The following is a 15444-nucleotide window of genomic DNA, read 5'->3' on the forward strand; positions in this document are numbered from 1 at the left end:
GCTCTAATCTTGCTTTCCCCCCCCCCCCCCTTTCTTTATTTTTCTGTGTGTGCTCTTCCAGGGCAGAAGCTGGGTGGTGGAGAGAAATATAGAAGATTTCCATGAGTTGGATTCACGTCTTCATTCGTGCATCTACAAGAGACATTACAGCAAACTTCCCAAGCTCCGCACAAGTGTGCAGGTCATTGCAGGGCCCTTTGGTCTCGATAACCCGACATACAGATCGATTGCTACTTCCTGAACCTCCAACCTGCTGTTCGTATGTTGTCGGTGTATCTTATCCAAAGCCACTCCATTCAAACCACTCCACTTATCCAAAAGACTTGTTTTTTTTACTTTCGTTCTGTTTTGGCGAAGACAAAATAAAGTCGATAGTATATTGAACACGATACGAGTATACATATGAAAACCGATATAAAAATGCTACTCATTGCGAAATTGCGGTACAGCTCTTATCGTACGGTATGTTTGTTTTAAATAACCACAACCAGTGTGTATGGAGTGTAAGTAAGAGGATAACCCAATCCAACCAACCACAATAAGAGGATAACCATTAAAATCCAAACACGTTACAAGGGAAACATTTGTTTTGCACGACGGGTGTGCAAGTGTGAAGAAGAGGCATGACGATGTAGTGTGTGGGATGTCTATTGGGGCTCTCAGTTTGTCATTCTTGTGTGTTGTGTCCATGTTTGTTTTGAAATGTGTCATCATGAATTCTCTCCAGAGATGTCTGCCGTCACAACCGTGGATCAGTTGAGTGCATTAAACGTGGCACTTTACAAAACGGAACACATTTACAGAAGGCATATCGGTTGCTTATACCATTTGTAAAAGTGTACCCATCAAAAGTACAGTCAGTAGAATGAATGCGATGTAGAGGTAAGCATGCAATGACTGTCCTCTATCTCGTGTTGACCCTCCTTTTCTTTCAGCCATTATTTGCTGTGCTGTCCGCGTACCTGTCTCGTCTCTCACAATTGGCAGACGATTCCCTTATCTGCGCTTCTGTACTAACCTGGTTTGAGGTGAGATTTACAGACATACGTTGTACTTTTGGTGCAAGACACGTCGTGTGGGTCACGAGAGTAGGTGCTAAAGTTTGGCCTCGAGACAAATCTACTAAATGTGATGTTCGAGTTTATTGGTGCCGAAGGACTTTGTAAGAAGGTTATTGTTGATTTGAGTGCCAGTTGGTAATGAACTGGTCCTTGGGACATTGCACAATGAGAGTATAGAGTTTATGATGACGTAAAAGGAAATTTTTATTGAGTAACTTGAAAGGTACTTTAGAGGTTAACAGGATAGCAGAGTGAAAGAGTCGCCAATATGCAAACTGAATGATATAAACCTCATTTCCATTTCAATGCTCATCTTTCCATCAAGCTGGATAACTATGGAGGACGATTGGCAGATGAAGCTTCCTGTGTGAACATTCCCGCCATTTTGGCTGCCCGTGTAGTCCAGTCTTACCAGGCAGCAGCTCCTGACGAACTGTCACTCCAGGTAAACAAAAATAATCGCTGAAACAAAATCAAAATGTGTGGTTTATTGATTTAATTGATTCCTGTCATAGGTGCCTGCACATATGACTCTTACTGTGCAATGAGTAATGCCCCAGGTCATGTAATGTGAGGCTCTGCATTCAAAATCGGAAGCGTTTTCTTCACGTGTGCATTTCCTCACCCTGATTTCCTCACCCTAAATTCTCTCCTCGGTTGCAACACTCACTACCGAGTTTCAAACTACCTTTGGAGGCAATGTCAGCACAACGACTGTTTGTCAGGAGCTTGACTCTGGAGCAGTGGAAACGTGTTCTCTGGAGTGATGAATGACGCTTCACCATCTGGCAGTCCGAATGACGAATCTGGGTTTGGCGTATGCCAGGAGAACGCTACCTGCCCGAATGCATAGTGCTAACTGTAAAGTTTGGTGGAGGAGGAATAATCGCTTGGGGCTGTTTTTTAAATGGTTTGGGCTCGGCCCCTTAGTTCCAGTGAAGGTAAATCTTAACGCAACAGCATACAATGACATTCGAGACGATTGTGGGCTTCCAACTTTGTGGCAACAGATTTTCCCGTGCCTTTCCTGTTTCAGCATGACAATGCCTCCGTGCACAAAGCGAGGTCCATACAGAAATGGTTTGTCGAGATTGGTGTGGAAGAACTTGACTGGCCTGCACAGAGCCCTGACCTCAGCCCCATAAAACACCTTTAGGATGAATTGGAGCGCCAACTGCAAGCCAGGCCTAATCGCCCAACATCAGTGCCCGACCTCACTAATGGCTGAATGGAAGCAAATCCCACAGCAATGATCCAACATCTAGTGGAAAGCTTTCCCAGAAGAGTGGAAGTTGTTATAGCAGCAAATTGGGGGACCAACTCCATATTAATGCCCATGATTTTGGAATGAGATGTTCGACGAGCACATGCAGGTGTGATGTTAGCATGTCCACATACTTTTGGCCATTTTGGCTAAATTTACACCCAGGAACAAACGATGGTGGTACATCACCGGAGAGTACGTTCCTCGATTGAAACTGTCATGTGGTACAGGTAAACAGTGCCAGACCATTGGACCCTGCTATCACGCGACGGACCAATTGGCGTTTGTAGTTGCTGGTTCGCAACCTGAGGAAATACGAAGTTATTCGTGTGTGGCAGCCTCAGGTCCGGTGAGTTTGGGAGGGAACAGAGGCTAACCCCCTCGTAGTAGACCCCGAACCACTGGCCATAACTATATACAGTAATACCCCGGCCTACGTCATTAATTGGTTCCATAAGCCGTGACGTAACTCGGTTTTTGACGTAAACCCGGCGTAATGCCTTTTAGCTCTTTCACGAGCCTCGATCTTGTATACAAAAAAAAAAAAAAAAAAAAGCCTTAAAAATGCCTTAAAATGAAGACAAGCACCGTAAAACTAGAGTAAATAACTCGCGAAAGTATATAACTATTGCTGAACCTTAAAGAACACTAAAATCACATTTTAGTCATATTTTTTTAATGAGTAATGAACACAATTAATAAATGAATTTGTAAAAATAATAAATAAAATTAATAAAATTATGTTATTCACCTTAAACATAGTGTCTCTTCTGAACACAAACACACATTTTAGCAGTCTTAGCCGGCGGCGCTTTTTCAGTGACGTATGCGAGAATACGTTCCCTATCATGAATGATGGTCGATACCGTCGACCGTGGCAGCCTTAAGGCATAGACCTTATCGCGAATCGGTAAATATCAACAAAGGGCGCTCCACCGCAAAGCATGATGGGATCGAAAAGGGGGCAAAGGTAAACACGAACCCAGAAGAGGAAGCGTCTGTCTACGATCGACGCTGTGTTTACGGAAAGGAAGATGGCTAATGTGAAAGAAATTCAGCGTTTTTTGGCATTAGAATCCAGCGATTTAAAGAAATATTTGAGGGAAAGGGGGGTTCCCATTGGAGAAGAGAAACAACCTGCTTATGCAAGAACTGTTCCTGAATGTTGAAACCTCGATTGGCCATACAAATATCTCCGGGTTGGAACTTGTCTACAATGTTCGTCATCTTTATAATTTTTTTGTCCGACGTGTTTCCTCCTGTAGGTTTGGAAATGTATGAAATTGTTCCGCTAGGTGTAATACCAACAAGGCACTTGAGAGTAGGTCTTGACATATTGGCTGTACACTTGCGAACAAAACTTGGGAGACGGTGCTTTGTCCTAATCCAAAGCGAAATGCGAGGTCCTCCTCGCGAAGATTAAGCCGAAGCTTCATGAGTGTCATGAGTAGTTGATCCTCTAAAGGTTGAGATCGCTTAACTCTGAGTTTTGTAGTATTGTTTATTTGCCAGGTCTTGTCTTCCATTGATAATTTCCCCTTATAATAATGAAGGTTCTGTGCATGAGGGGATACTTCTGCTAATAACCACTTAAACAGGTCATAACTAGGTAAACCTGTATAAAGTTTCACAAGTTCATCACAGTTTGCTATGTCCGAAACAGTAAGCTTCTTGTTACATACTGCAATGGCGGCTTTCAGTTTTGCGACGGTGTCCTTGGCTTGCAAATACTGGCTCATGAGCTGATCACAGTTCACAGTTAATTTGTCACAGTAAAAAAGTGGTAAGGATCACGTAGTGTGTCAATGTAAACAAGCAGTCTGTCAAAGTGACAGCGACCGCCGGCAGCGCTATTGCCCCTTTCCGATCCCATGACGCATTGCGATTCCGATTCGCGATAAGGTCTATGCGCTATCACCGACACTTTTTCACCTTTTTCATACCTTTTAATCAGATTTAACTTATCTTCCATCGGAACCACATTACGCTTGGAAACACTAGCATTATCCTTCTTAGGACCCATGGCTAACACAGACACAGTAAAGGAATACTGTACGTCGCCTCTGTTTTGAATGAGAACCAGCAGCTGCGCGTACGTACAGTATACTGTACATACATTTTAATATATTTTTAATGTGCTTTTAATTGTATTTTAAATTGTTTTTTTAGCTTCTTTTATTGTTAATTTATGTACTATTTTATTTATTTTAAATATATTTTTCAGGAATTTTTTCTTTTCAGGTCCGTAGGCGTGACGTAAAGTCGCACATAATGACGTTCGCTGAACTGAAATTTACTCTAGGAGAGTGGCGTAAAGTCGGATTTGACGTAGGTCGAAATGGCGTAAAACGGGGTATGACTGTATATATATAGTAAATGATAGCACACTGAGCAGTAAAATAATTAAAAATTCTTTATTAATAGCCTGAAGTTTCAAGAACAAATGAGTTCTCTTCCTCAGAGGCGTTGAGTGTGGTGTTAACCATTAAGTTCCGTTGGGGACGGTTCTCATGATAGATAGGTCCAAGTCCTTGCCAATCGATCACAGGGCTTCCCTGCATTCATATAACTCTGCCGTTTTTGACGTTGTAATTGATTGTGTCGTGCTTTGTATGTGGGGTGTAAGTCGATGTGTCAGTTGATGGAGTTTTTTTTATCAGAGTACCAGGCCTCGACAATCTAACTATGAACGCCAAACTCTTAAAGATCCTGTGCCAAGGATCGTGGTCTGATTCCATGCGAATGTGTGTTGGTGTGTGTATGTGTGTCGCAGCCAATGACAATCTGTCTTGTTGTCTGACAGCACGTTGGTGTTCAGTTAGCCTTGTGGTTAAGCGTTTGGACGTTTGGCCCACATAATTGGCTTCACAATCTTCACATTGTATGTTGTAGATGACATTCTTTCTGTCAAATTTGTTCACTTGGTCTTTTGGCTTTGACAGCTGTGCTCATAAGGACGTTTGTGGTTTGAGGGTGATGTTGATGTTGTATTCACGTCGAATGCGGCTTGTGGTTTCGGAAGTGTGTTGTATGTATGGAAGTGCCACCGTGTGTGGACGAGCACATGCGGGTGTGATGTTAGGGTGTCCACATACCTTTGGACATTTTGGCTAAATTTCCACCCAGGAACAAACTAAGGTGATACACCGCCGGAGGGTACGTTCCCCGATTGAAACCGTCACGTGGTTGCCATATATGTAGTGTGGCCATTTGCAACTCGAGGGTGGGCCATAATGATGTTTGTTTCTTGCCCTCCACTGCCAAACTCTGGAACTCTTTACCTTCTCATGTCTTTCCAAACACTTATGTCCTTCCCCTTTTCAAAAAGCAAATTTTTTTTACTTCCTCACAATCTCTTGGACTATAATCTCTTTCTTCTCTTTCCTATCAATGCAGCTCTTTTACTTAAGACCTGGCCTCAATGAGAACTATATAGTCCGTGACTGGAGCCTTCAACATAAAGGTGTGTGTGTGTGTGTGTGTGTGTGTGTGTGTGCGTGCGTGCGTGCGTGCGTGCGTGCGTGCGTGCGTGCGTGCACAAATACATATACATGCACGTTGAACTCAAATTGTTATGGCCCGGGGTTCGGGTTTACTACGAGGGGTTAACCTCCGTTCCCTCCTGAACTTAGCGGAGGTGCAGCTGCCACGCACGAATAACTTCGCGCCTCCGAGGTTGCGAACCAGCAACTACGAACGCCAATTGGTCCGTCGTGCGATAGCTTACCTGTACCACGCGACCGTCTCAATCGGGGAACGTACCGTACATTCCCTCCATCGTACCAAATTTAGACGGCCGAGCAAAACCGTTGGTAACCGCCAGGGTAATGCTAATTCTGTTACGGCTGATTGTTAACCTATGTGCGAGCAATGGCGGATCAGTGGAGGAAAAGACAATAACAGACAGAGAGAAAAGGAAGCGTTTAACGATTTGATTTATTTACAAATATCTACAGTGAAACTTTTCAATAGGAAAGAAGAAGGACAAGAAGCAGAAACTTAGCTTATTCTATGCCTTATTACGATTACAACAAATAAACACGACAAGGGCCCCTCATGCACTCACGGGGGAGGGGAGGGGAAAACGAACGTTGGAAACCTGTTAGCACAAAGGCCACGATGTTCCAGCTTCCTCTCTGCGTGACGGCCTTTGTTTCGACTCTACCAACGAACACCTGGCCGGCAAACGGCAGTCCCCAACACGAGCAGTTAATGGTGATCCCAGCACGGACAGGCAGGTGAAGGTCGATCGTCAGCACGGTCTTGGGTAGGTGAGGTCGTGCACACGTGCACCTAAACCTAGAGGGAGTCCGGCAGCCAGCATAGAACAATGAACACGTGCAAAATGAGCAAGTCCAAGGTCTCTTTGTCGTGTCCACATGCAGCGAGAGGGAGCAGGAAGAGTCTGGCCTGGAGAGCAATCACGTGCAGAGGCCGAGGCCTGTGAGAGAGTTCGGTCGAGAGCGGATGCACACGTGTGGAATCAACCCGGCAAGAAGAGTCATGCACACGTGCAGGGGTAACACAATCCAGGGCCAAGAGAGAGAGTTGTAGGCATGTGCTAGGTCAACAATGTCCAAAAACCAAGAGAGCGTATCATGCACACGTGCAGAGGGGCAGAGAGAGAAAAAGTTGTCCAAGGCCTTTTTGTCAGGGCCCTGGCAAGGGGTGGGGCTGCTTTTCGAGGGTGTCTGGGCTCTCGATTGGTGGAGCCCATCACTCCGCCCCTCAAGTTCCCCTGAAGTTCCTCAGGCCCTGATTGGTGGAGTGTCGCTTCATTTCGTGGACTCCATCGCGACAGGTAAATTTGAGCACGCACTTGGCTGGTGTGTTTTTGAGCCTGCATGCACTGCCTGGCAACTATCCCTTATGAGTGTAGGACCTGTCTTTCCCCTTCCCCCAACGCTCAACGGCATAATAACCCGAAATAAGGGGAAGGGGCTAAGATAATGGTCTGCTATGAAATAACTATGCTCAGGGACCTGTAGGGTGGTTGCCATCACTTTTTAGTGGTTTCCCAAAACCGCAACAATATTTTGCGTCATCATTTGCCAAGGTTGTTTAACTTTAAAAAATGACGTCGCTGCTCTCTCTCTCTCTTTCGGCAAAAGTTTAAACTGTGGATTCTGGTGAAGAGCACATGACAAACGTACACATTTGTGTTTCGTCAAGGTAAGTGTCGTGGAAAGATTGTACGTGCGATTCTAAGATTGTGTTTCTTTCCCATTTTCTTTCCTTCCCATCTCCTCTGAAATGATGGAAACCCTTTTACACAAATGGGGGCTGGATTGATAAAAACAAGGCAGGCCTTTTCGGGTGTGTTTTGCTCCACCACAGAGGCAGGCCTTGATCATAAAATGGGAACATACACGCAGTTGTAGGCCGAGTGCACCATGAATAGGTGTGTTGTGTTCACCCTCATTCAGAGGGTTTCTTTATTTGATTTGATTTTCTCCAAATTGTTTTCTGTGAAGATCCTTTGTGCCTTTTTCATGGATTATGTAAAGAATGTGCATGTATTTTGCATTTTATATCCTGCTGGGCAGAGCAGGTACTATGTGTTTCTTCCTGACTTTTAGCTTTGACCCATGAAGCATCAGTATGATGACTTTTCCATGTTGTTAGGATGGTGTACCAGGAATCTGAATGGCATCTGTTAATGTGTGGGGTTTGACTAGGGATGGAACGACTCAAGTATGGGATGGTGAATAGCTGAATGCTGTAGAGACAAAAGTGTGAAAGTAAATTTATTTTGGAGTGACGTGACAGGTGCATTGCTGATCAGTGTGGTTCTATTGTGGTTACAGAAACCAGAGCAACATCTCGACTGAGATTCAGTCGACGAGCTCGAGTTTGCAATATGCACACATTTTAGATTGACATATTGATTGTCTGCCTTTGTAATGGTTACGAAAATATTTTGGCCAATTGTAAACAAACTATTAGCAAACTTGCTATTCAAAGATGAATTATTTTAATGAAATTATCAACTGCAACATAATTTATTTCAGGTTTCTCACTTTCCTTCTTACATTTTCTACCCACTCAGGTGGGTGATTTTGTGAGCATCATTGATCGTCCTGCTGAGGGAGAACCTGGATGGTGGAGAGGAAAGCTGAAATTTGAGGTGAGCTTGTGTGGATGGGTTTCAGATTTCAGATTGTACAGGGTGTTCCAAAAAGACCCAGCCAGCTCTGGTTGTTTATATATTTAGAACCACAAATAATACAACCACAACAAATGATAGAACCACAAATGCTAAAACATTTAAGTTGCATGGTCACAAGTAAATAATTTTGTGGAAGTTTGTCATGATGAGCTCCAAAAAGAAGGAAACCATGGTCGATGACTCCACGGTCCTTTGTTCGTGACCTTAGAACCGGTCTTTAAGATAGATTGAGTATACGTCACTGAAGCTATCCGTGTAGGAAGTGAAGTTGTACGTATTTGCTCAAGACGTTTTAAACCTTTCTTGGGAAAACCACATTTCCAAGCTGGCCTCCAAAGCCAGTCGCCGACTGGGCATCCTCCGTCGTGCGAAGTCCTTCCTAGGCACACCTGAGCTCCTCACCGCATACAAGGCTTTCATCCGCAGCTCAATGGAATACTGTTCTCCCCTATGGGCTGGTGCTCCTGCCTCACACCTAGCTCGGCTTCATGCTGTTGAATCCAAAGCTTTCAGAATCATTGGAATCTCCCGCGATGAAGCTATCTCTGAGGGCCTTTCACTCACTCACCGCAGGCAGGTAGGTGGTCTTTCTGTCTTCTACCGACTCCTCTCCGGCCTTGCTCCCCCAGCTCTCTCTGTGCTCTGTCCCCCAAATATTCCTACAGGTCGCACAAGATCTGCCAGCAACCCTCTGATGGTTAAACTGCCGAAATCCCGGCTCTCTGCTCACCTTCACTCTTTCATTCCTCTTTTCTCCCGCCTCTGGAACAAACTCCCACACTCCCTTCAATCCCACTCCTCCCTCCAGGTCTTTAAAACAGCTGTTCACCACCATCTCTTATCTTCCCCCATCCAAAACCTTGATCTTTTCTACCCCCACTCATTCACCCCAGATCCACCTTGTTTGAAATTCCAACTTCTTTCCTGGAAGTCCTGGCAGTGTCCATATGTTTTATACCTCTCCCACCCCCCCTTCCCATGCCTCCCCCCCAAAGCCCTCTCCCTCCCACAGATCTCTCGATGTCTCCATGTCTCTCGGTCCCTGCTCTCAAATGTTGTGTTTGTGTCCTTCCCCCTCTCTCCCCATCTTGTCTACCGCTCCCGATGTTATTTGTTTTATGTGTCGGTTTGTCTGTTTGTCTTTCTGTGTGATTAATGTTCGCTCTTTCACGAGCCTCGATCTTGTATACCAAAAAAAACAAACAAACAAAAAAAAAAAAACACCACCATGATGCAGCTATCGGGCCGGCAGGGCGCATTTTGGTTATTATGTCTGACCGCAATCTCACCACCTGCATGGCGAGGTAGTAAAGCAGAGGGTAATGATCTCGTGTGGCAGATGGATATTATTTCTCAGTTTGTGCAGTTTTCATTGTATGGGATATAAACTGCAGCTTTGCTGCTTGATCAAGCTACGAAGTGCTAAAACACACACACACACACACACACACACACACACACACACACACACACACACACACACACACACGTGCATATATATAATCGCATAATAACTGATATATATATATATTGTTGTGGATATGAGGATTGTGTTTTTGTGTTTTTATTGCTTTATTCTGGACCCTCCTGCCTCCAGTCTGTGTATAAAGGTCAAAGGTCGTTCCGTAGTTATTTCATAAACAATCACGTTAGCCAATCATAGATTTCCCCCTTGTTGACAGTTATTTCCTTATTCTGTGTATTAGGCGAAGGATTTGTCTTCCATTAATTGACACTCCATTGCACCGAATTCAAATAAATAGATCCCCTTTCATTCCCATTCCCAAAGCCTTTCCTGCCAACCGCATTTGCTGCAGCTGTGGGTTGCTGTTTTCACCGCGACTCCATTAGCCACGAGGTAGGCTCGGAGAAGAAGGGGGAGGAGCTGCCGAATCCTGGGCGTGCCCGCCCATCGTCATCAAGGGTGGAGCCAGAGGGCCGTGCCGACCAATCAGGGCCGAGGCGAGCTGACCGATGGGCGTGTTCTAGAGGCCGGCGGCTTGATTTGCCCGCGGCGTTATAAAAAGCGCACGCGGAAGCCGCTGACAGAAGCACGGGGGAAGCCTTTGACACAAGTGCGGAGGAGTGATGAAAAGGAGTCCTGAGAAAGCACACGACGTCCCCACGGCAGCAGTTTGAACCACCGGAGCTTGAACCACAGGAGCTTGAACCACCGGAGCTTGAACCACAGGAGCTTGAACCACAGCAGCTTTGAACCATCGCAGCTTTGACCACCGCAGCTTGAGCGTTGACGGCAGGTTGCTGTTGAGGAAGGGTGGCGGCTGCTCCCTCCCGGCTCGGCCGTCCTCTGGTCCGAGCTGAACCTTCCTCCCGGTCCAGCCAATCGTTCCTGCCTCCATTCCCAATTCGTGTGAGTCCGTCTTTGTTTGTTCTGTCCTGGGTTAATTAAGACTGTAATAGATAAGCTAGAATTTTCACTGTGTCCTTCTGGTCCGTCCCTGTCTCACCTTCGGGGTTCTTCTTCCTCCCTGCACCAACACCTGCAAATCTTCATAAGGATTATGGAACCTCAAGCACAATGTCACACCCACGTCATGATGCGTCTCCCAATCCAAAACATTTGCATCAAAAATAATTAAACATGGCATGGTGTGGAGTACCTGTCACCTCAGGTGTGTGGATGCAGATGGTGCGAGGAGACTCCAATCCTAACTATCCTCTTAATGACTTTAACACACGTTACACTACCCGGGGTCTTTCCCTGCCAATCCATTGGCCAACTTACACTATGGGTTCTAAAAACCAATTCCCATTGACCAAACTGTGGTGCTTCTCAATTTGGGGTCTCACTCCCCCGATTCATCTCCCTGTGCCCTTGCACAATTTCAGGACTGGGGCGTGTAGCTCTCCCAGCAGGCCTACCCACCTGCACACCTCCACCACTGCAGTTGCCACCCGAGCTTACCTAGCTCCTCACCCTAACCGATCTAATTGGGGAAGGCCCCTCCTGGCTCTGTCACCCCTTGGTGCCCTCTGGCACTGGGCTACCCGGGTCCGTCCTCCGGATCCTCGGGCCCCATCCACAACAACTACCGGCTCCCAGAGCCCACCTGCGGCCTCACCTGGCCGACATCCTCACAGTGGTGGAGTGCCCAACCAACTACACACACTAACAGGCTACACGCCCATCGTATTTCAAACCTTTTTGTCTCCTTCTTCTTCACATCCGCGTCGTCTTTGTCTTTTCCCATTTGAACATCTGTGGCACGATTTGACCAACGTTCAGAATTAGGCTATGAGCCAGACCCCCCAAATTGACCGGTCGGTACCATACAGATGGAGTAAGGCTCATTGTGATTTTTAGCAAGATATATGTCCCTAGATATGAAAAAAAAGTGATAGCAGTGTATAACTCGGCCATCTCTGTGTTATCACCCGAAATATTATTATACGCCCGCTTCGCTTCGCCAAAAAATGTGATATTTGCTAAAATTGGAATAAATATGTTTTTAAGGACCACAGAGTGCCAATAATTTGCATACTGGATGCCAACTAATATAGTAATAGAAATATAGAACATTTGTGGGGGTTATTTATCAAATTTTTGATATAATGACAAAAAATATGTTAAATTTAGTGAAAAAGTGGTCGAAATCGCTTCGAGTTCAGAATTCACATTGTACATTTTTGTCAATATTTCAAAAATGAAAACTCCCAGAGTAACATTTGACCCCTCAAAATCTTCGCAAGAAACCACTGCATTGGAATATATCATTACTTTGTAATATGGTGGTTGTTTGGGGCACATATTTTGGTAAAGTTCAAAATATGTTCAACCATACCCCCTAATTTTGATATTATAGGTGCTAAAGGGTTAAACATTACTGTATTTGCATCTGTATTACCCAACTAAATTGTTACAATTACAAACAATCCGTCCACCCATATTACCCAATTTAGTTTGTACAACTAAATTGTACAAAAATGTACAATGTGAATTCTGAACTCGAAGCGATTTCGACCACTTTTTCACTAAATTTAACATATTTTTTGTCATTATATCAATATTTTGATAAATAACCCCCACAAATGTTCTATTTTCTATTACTATATTAGTTGGCATCCAGTATGCAAATTATTGGCACTCTGTGGTCCTTAAAAACATATTTATTCCAATTTTAGCAAATATCACATTTTTTGGCGAAGCGAAGCAGGCGTATAATAATATTTCGGGTGATAACACAGAGATGGCCGAGAGTTATACACTGCTATCACTTTTTTTTCATATCTAGGGACATATATCTTGCTAAAAATCACAATGAGCCTTACTCCATCTGTATGGTACCGACCAACCCGCTTGGCTCATAGCCTAAATCGGGTCTTAGTCATTGTTAACGGTTTGGGCCGTGGCGCCATCCGCTCGGCAAATCCAGTAACATCTTATCCGCGGTCCGTAACAATATATATATATATATATGTATATATATATATATATATATATATATATATATATATATATATATATATATATATATATTGTTACGGACACGGCTAAAGATGTTGCTTGACCGAGCGGAATGGCCGCCGTGTTCGTACAGTTTACCCGATTACCCCGAACGTTGGCCAAATCGCGTCACAGATATTCAATTGGGGAAAACTCTAAAGCGATCGAATGGAAAGAGGAAGAAGAGGACGAAGACGTACAGAAGAGGAACAGGATTTATTATTTATACCACACAAACGAAAAGGAGCAGTCAAGGTTATTTACAGCAGGTGACACAGTGCAAAGATTAGCTTATCTAACTGGCTTACTTAGTCCCAGACAGACCACGGACAAACGGACAAGGCTGACTCACACAGGGATTGATGGCAGGTAGACCGATGGCACAAGGTGCACCTTGGCTCGGGGACAGGATACAGCTCAGTCTTTGGGAGGTCTTTCTTAATGGCAGAGGTCTCTCGGCGCTCGGAGGGTGCGTCCTTTCTCCTTCAGCTCTGCGCGCATGTGACGTCACCACACCCTCTGCTGCGCATGCTCAACGGGGAGTGACACGCCCTCGGTTGGTTGGCTCCGCCCCACTGGGCCCGGTCCGCCGCTTCCATTGGGTGCGGGGGTTACCGGGCTCCGCCCTTGACGAGGAGCTGACAGGGAGCCCCTTTTTGGTAACCCCGTCGAGCACATGGCCAACCAAACCAAGCCAACCAAGCCGGAGTGAGGACGCACACCCCTGCGCTCGTGGCTGTTGTTGTTGTTGTTGTTGTTGTTGTTGTTACTGAGAACTGTGAGGAAGAGCTGCGGGGAGGTATTGGGAGGTCCTAAACTTCCTAACGGTGCCATACAATCACATTCTGGTGCAACGAAGGGTCAGAATAAATGGAAACGAATCCTTAACTGACATAGACTAAGAATAACTGGCAAGATGTCCTATAGTTGTCTACGTGAGATGCGCTGGACCTGGGCATGACATTTAATGGGGGAAATAGGGGGAGGTCGGGTCTACAGAGTGTTGTTTACAGAAAATGGGACTAGGGAATGGGGGATTGGGGATAGTTGGGAAGTATTGAGGAAATAGGGGAATATTTACAAGCGGATATGGATGGATGCAAATCCCATATCCGCAACAATATATATATATATATATATATATATATATATATATATATATATATATATATATATATATATAATGGATCTGTGACTTAGGACTCAAGACTCATGATTGAGAGAAGGAACAACTGAGATATTTATTTGATTCATCAAACACACAAGCTTGTGGAAAGCAAAATGCTTAAACTGAGGCCCACAAGGACCAGGATTCCAACATGATGCTCTAAAATAATTCGGTCGAATTTCACTTTATAAAAGGAATATTGGGTGTGGTTTTTAGCTCAAGACAAAGAGAAGGATGGAGTGGTCTTCGGTGTCACTCATGGGTCAACCATGTTGACGATTCTCTAGAAACCAGTTAATGGAGGGAAAGTTCAGCAAGTCGTTAAAATGTCAAACATGAAAAGTGATATAACGCAGTCCTTTAAGGGGGACTGGGAAAGATAGGTTGGTCTTCACAGAGGGATTATATCATCAGGGTCTGGATTTACAAAGCATATAACTTTTTATAACAAGTTTCCAAAGAACATTTCGACAGTAAGAGAACATGCCATCACAGTAACTTAATTCTTTAACAGGAAATATAATGGATAAGGTTTACAAAGCAATACATACAAATTAGTTATTTTTGGTAATTGAGCAACATCTTTAGCCTAATACTGGGATAACAGGTTTCCAAAGAACATGAAAGTATTATGAGTATCCAGAAATCAATCAAAAACAGAACATTTTCTTGTTTATACTTGGTAATAGGTCAAACGATAATAGAACACAAGGGGGTGGGGTGGGGGGGGGGGGGGGTCTGAACCCCCACATACCGTCCTCTTGGATCAAAGATACAACGCTATCTACGAGCCAAAAAAAGGGCTTTTATTAAATCAAGGTAGGGAGACGGTCAATGAAAATACCACGCGAATGCGGCCCAGTGGGCATGCCCCGCACCCAAAGCACCTCGCATAGCACCCAGCAGGACGATTCGCGTGTGTGTGGGTGCGTGTGTTAAGTGTGTTGGCCATAGAAACATGTTTATCCAATGGCGCGTCGGATCCACAACGAAGACGACTGGTCCCACAGGGGTCCACACTCGAGAAGGTCTCCCGGCCCACCCTTTGGCCACGGAGGTGCAGCCGGGACCCTCCTCTAGCGAGAGCTCGCCCAAGTGTTCGCAGGCGCAGTCCCTATGAATCTTCGGCGTTCAATCGATCTCCATGTTCATAAGGCCGTTAATGTGCCGTCGTTCTGCCGGGGAGTACATATCAACATTAGTATCAAGTGGCTTAGACCTGCAGCCTGGAAGACCAGCAATCAGAGCCTTACATTCCATGAAAAAGAGAGAAACTTCCTTTAAGTAGTCGTTTGTGTCTGCATGCGACATGTTGGG

General features: G+C 44.9%; 1 protein-coding gene across 5 annotated transcripts in view; it reads left to right on the top strand.

Annotated features, from left to right (window-relative positions):
* Positions 1-15444, top strand: part of LOC137439867 (rho GTPase-activating protein 32) — an 82007-nt gene that overhangs the window by 30702 nt on the left and 35861 nt on the right. For all 5 annotated transcript variants that reach the window (XM_068136059.2, XM_068136058.2, XM_068136066.2 and 2 more), the window contains 4 exons: positions 62-181; positions 936-1028; positions 1387-1506; positions 8375-8452. In XM_068136059.2, the coding sequence (XP_067992160.2) occupies positions 62-181; positions 936-1028; positions 1387-1506; positions 8375-8452 (411 nt within the window). The remainder of the gene's footprint in view (positions 1-61; positions 182-935; positions 1029-1386; positions 1507-8374; positions 8453-15444) is intronic.

Source organism: Myxine glutinosa, chromosome 14 (assembly GCF_964187855.1).
Source record: "Myxine glutinosa chromosome 14, kmMyxGlut1.1, whole genome shotgun sequence".
Lineage (NCBI taxonomy): Eukaryota > Metazoa > Chordata > Myxini > Myxiniformes > Myxinidae > Myxine > Myxine glutinosa.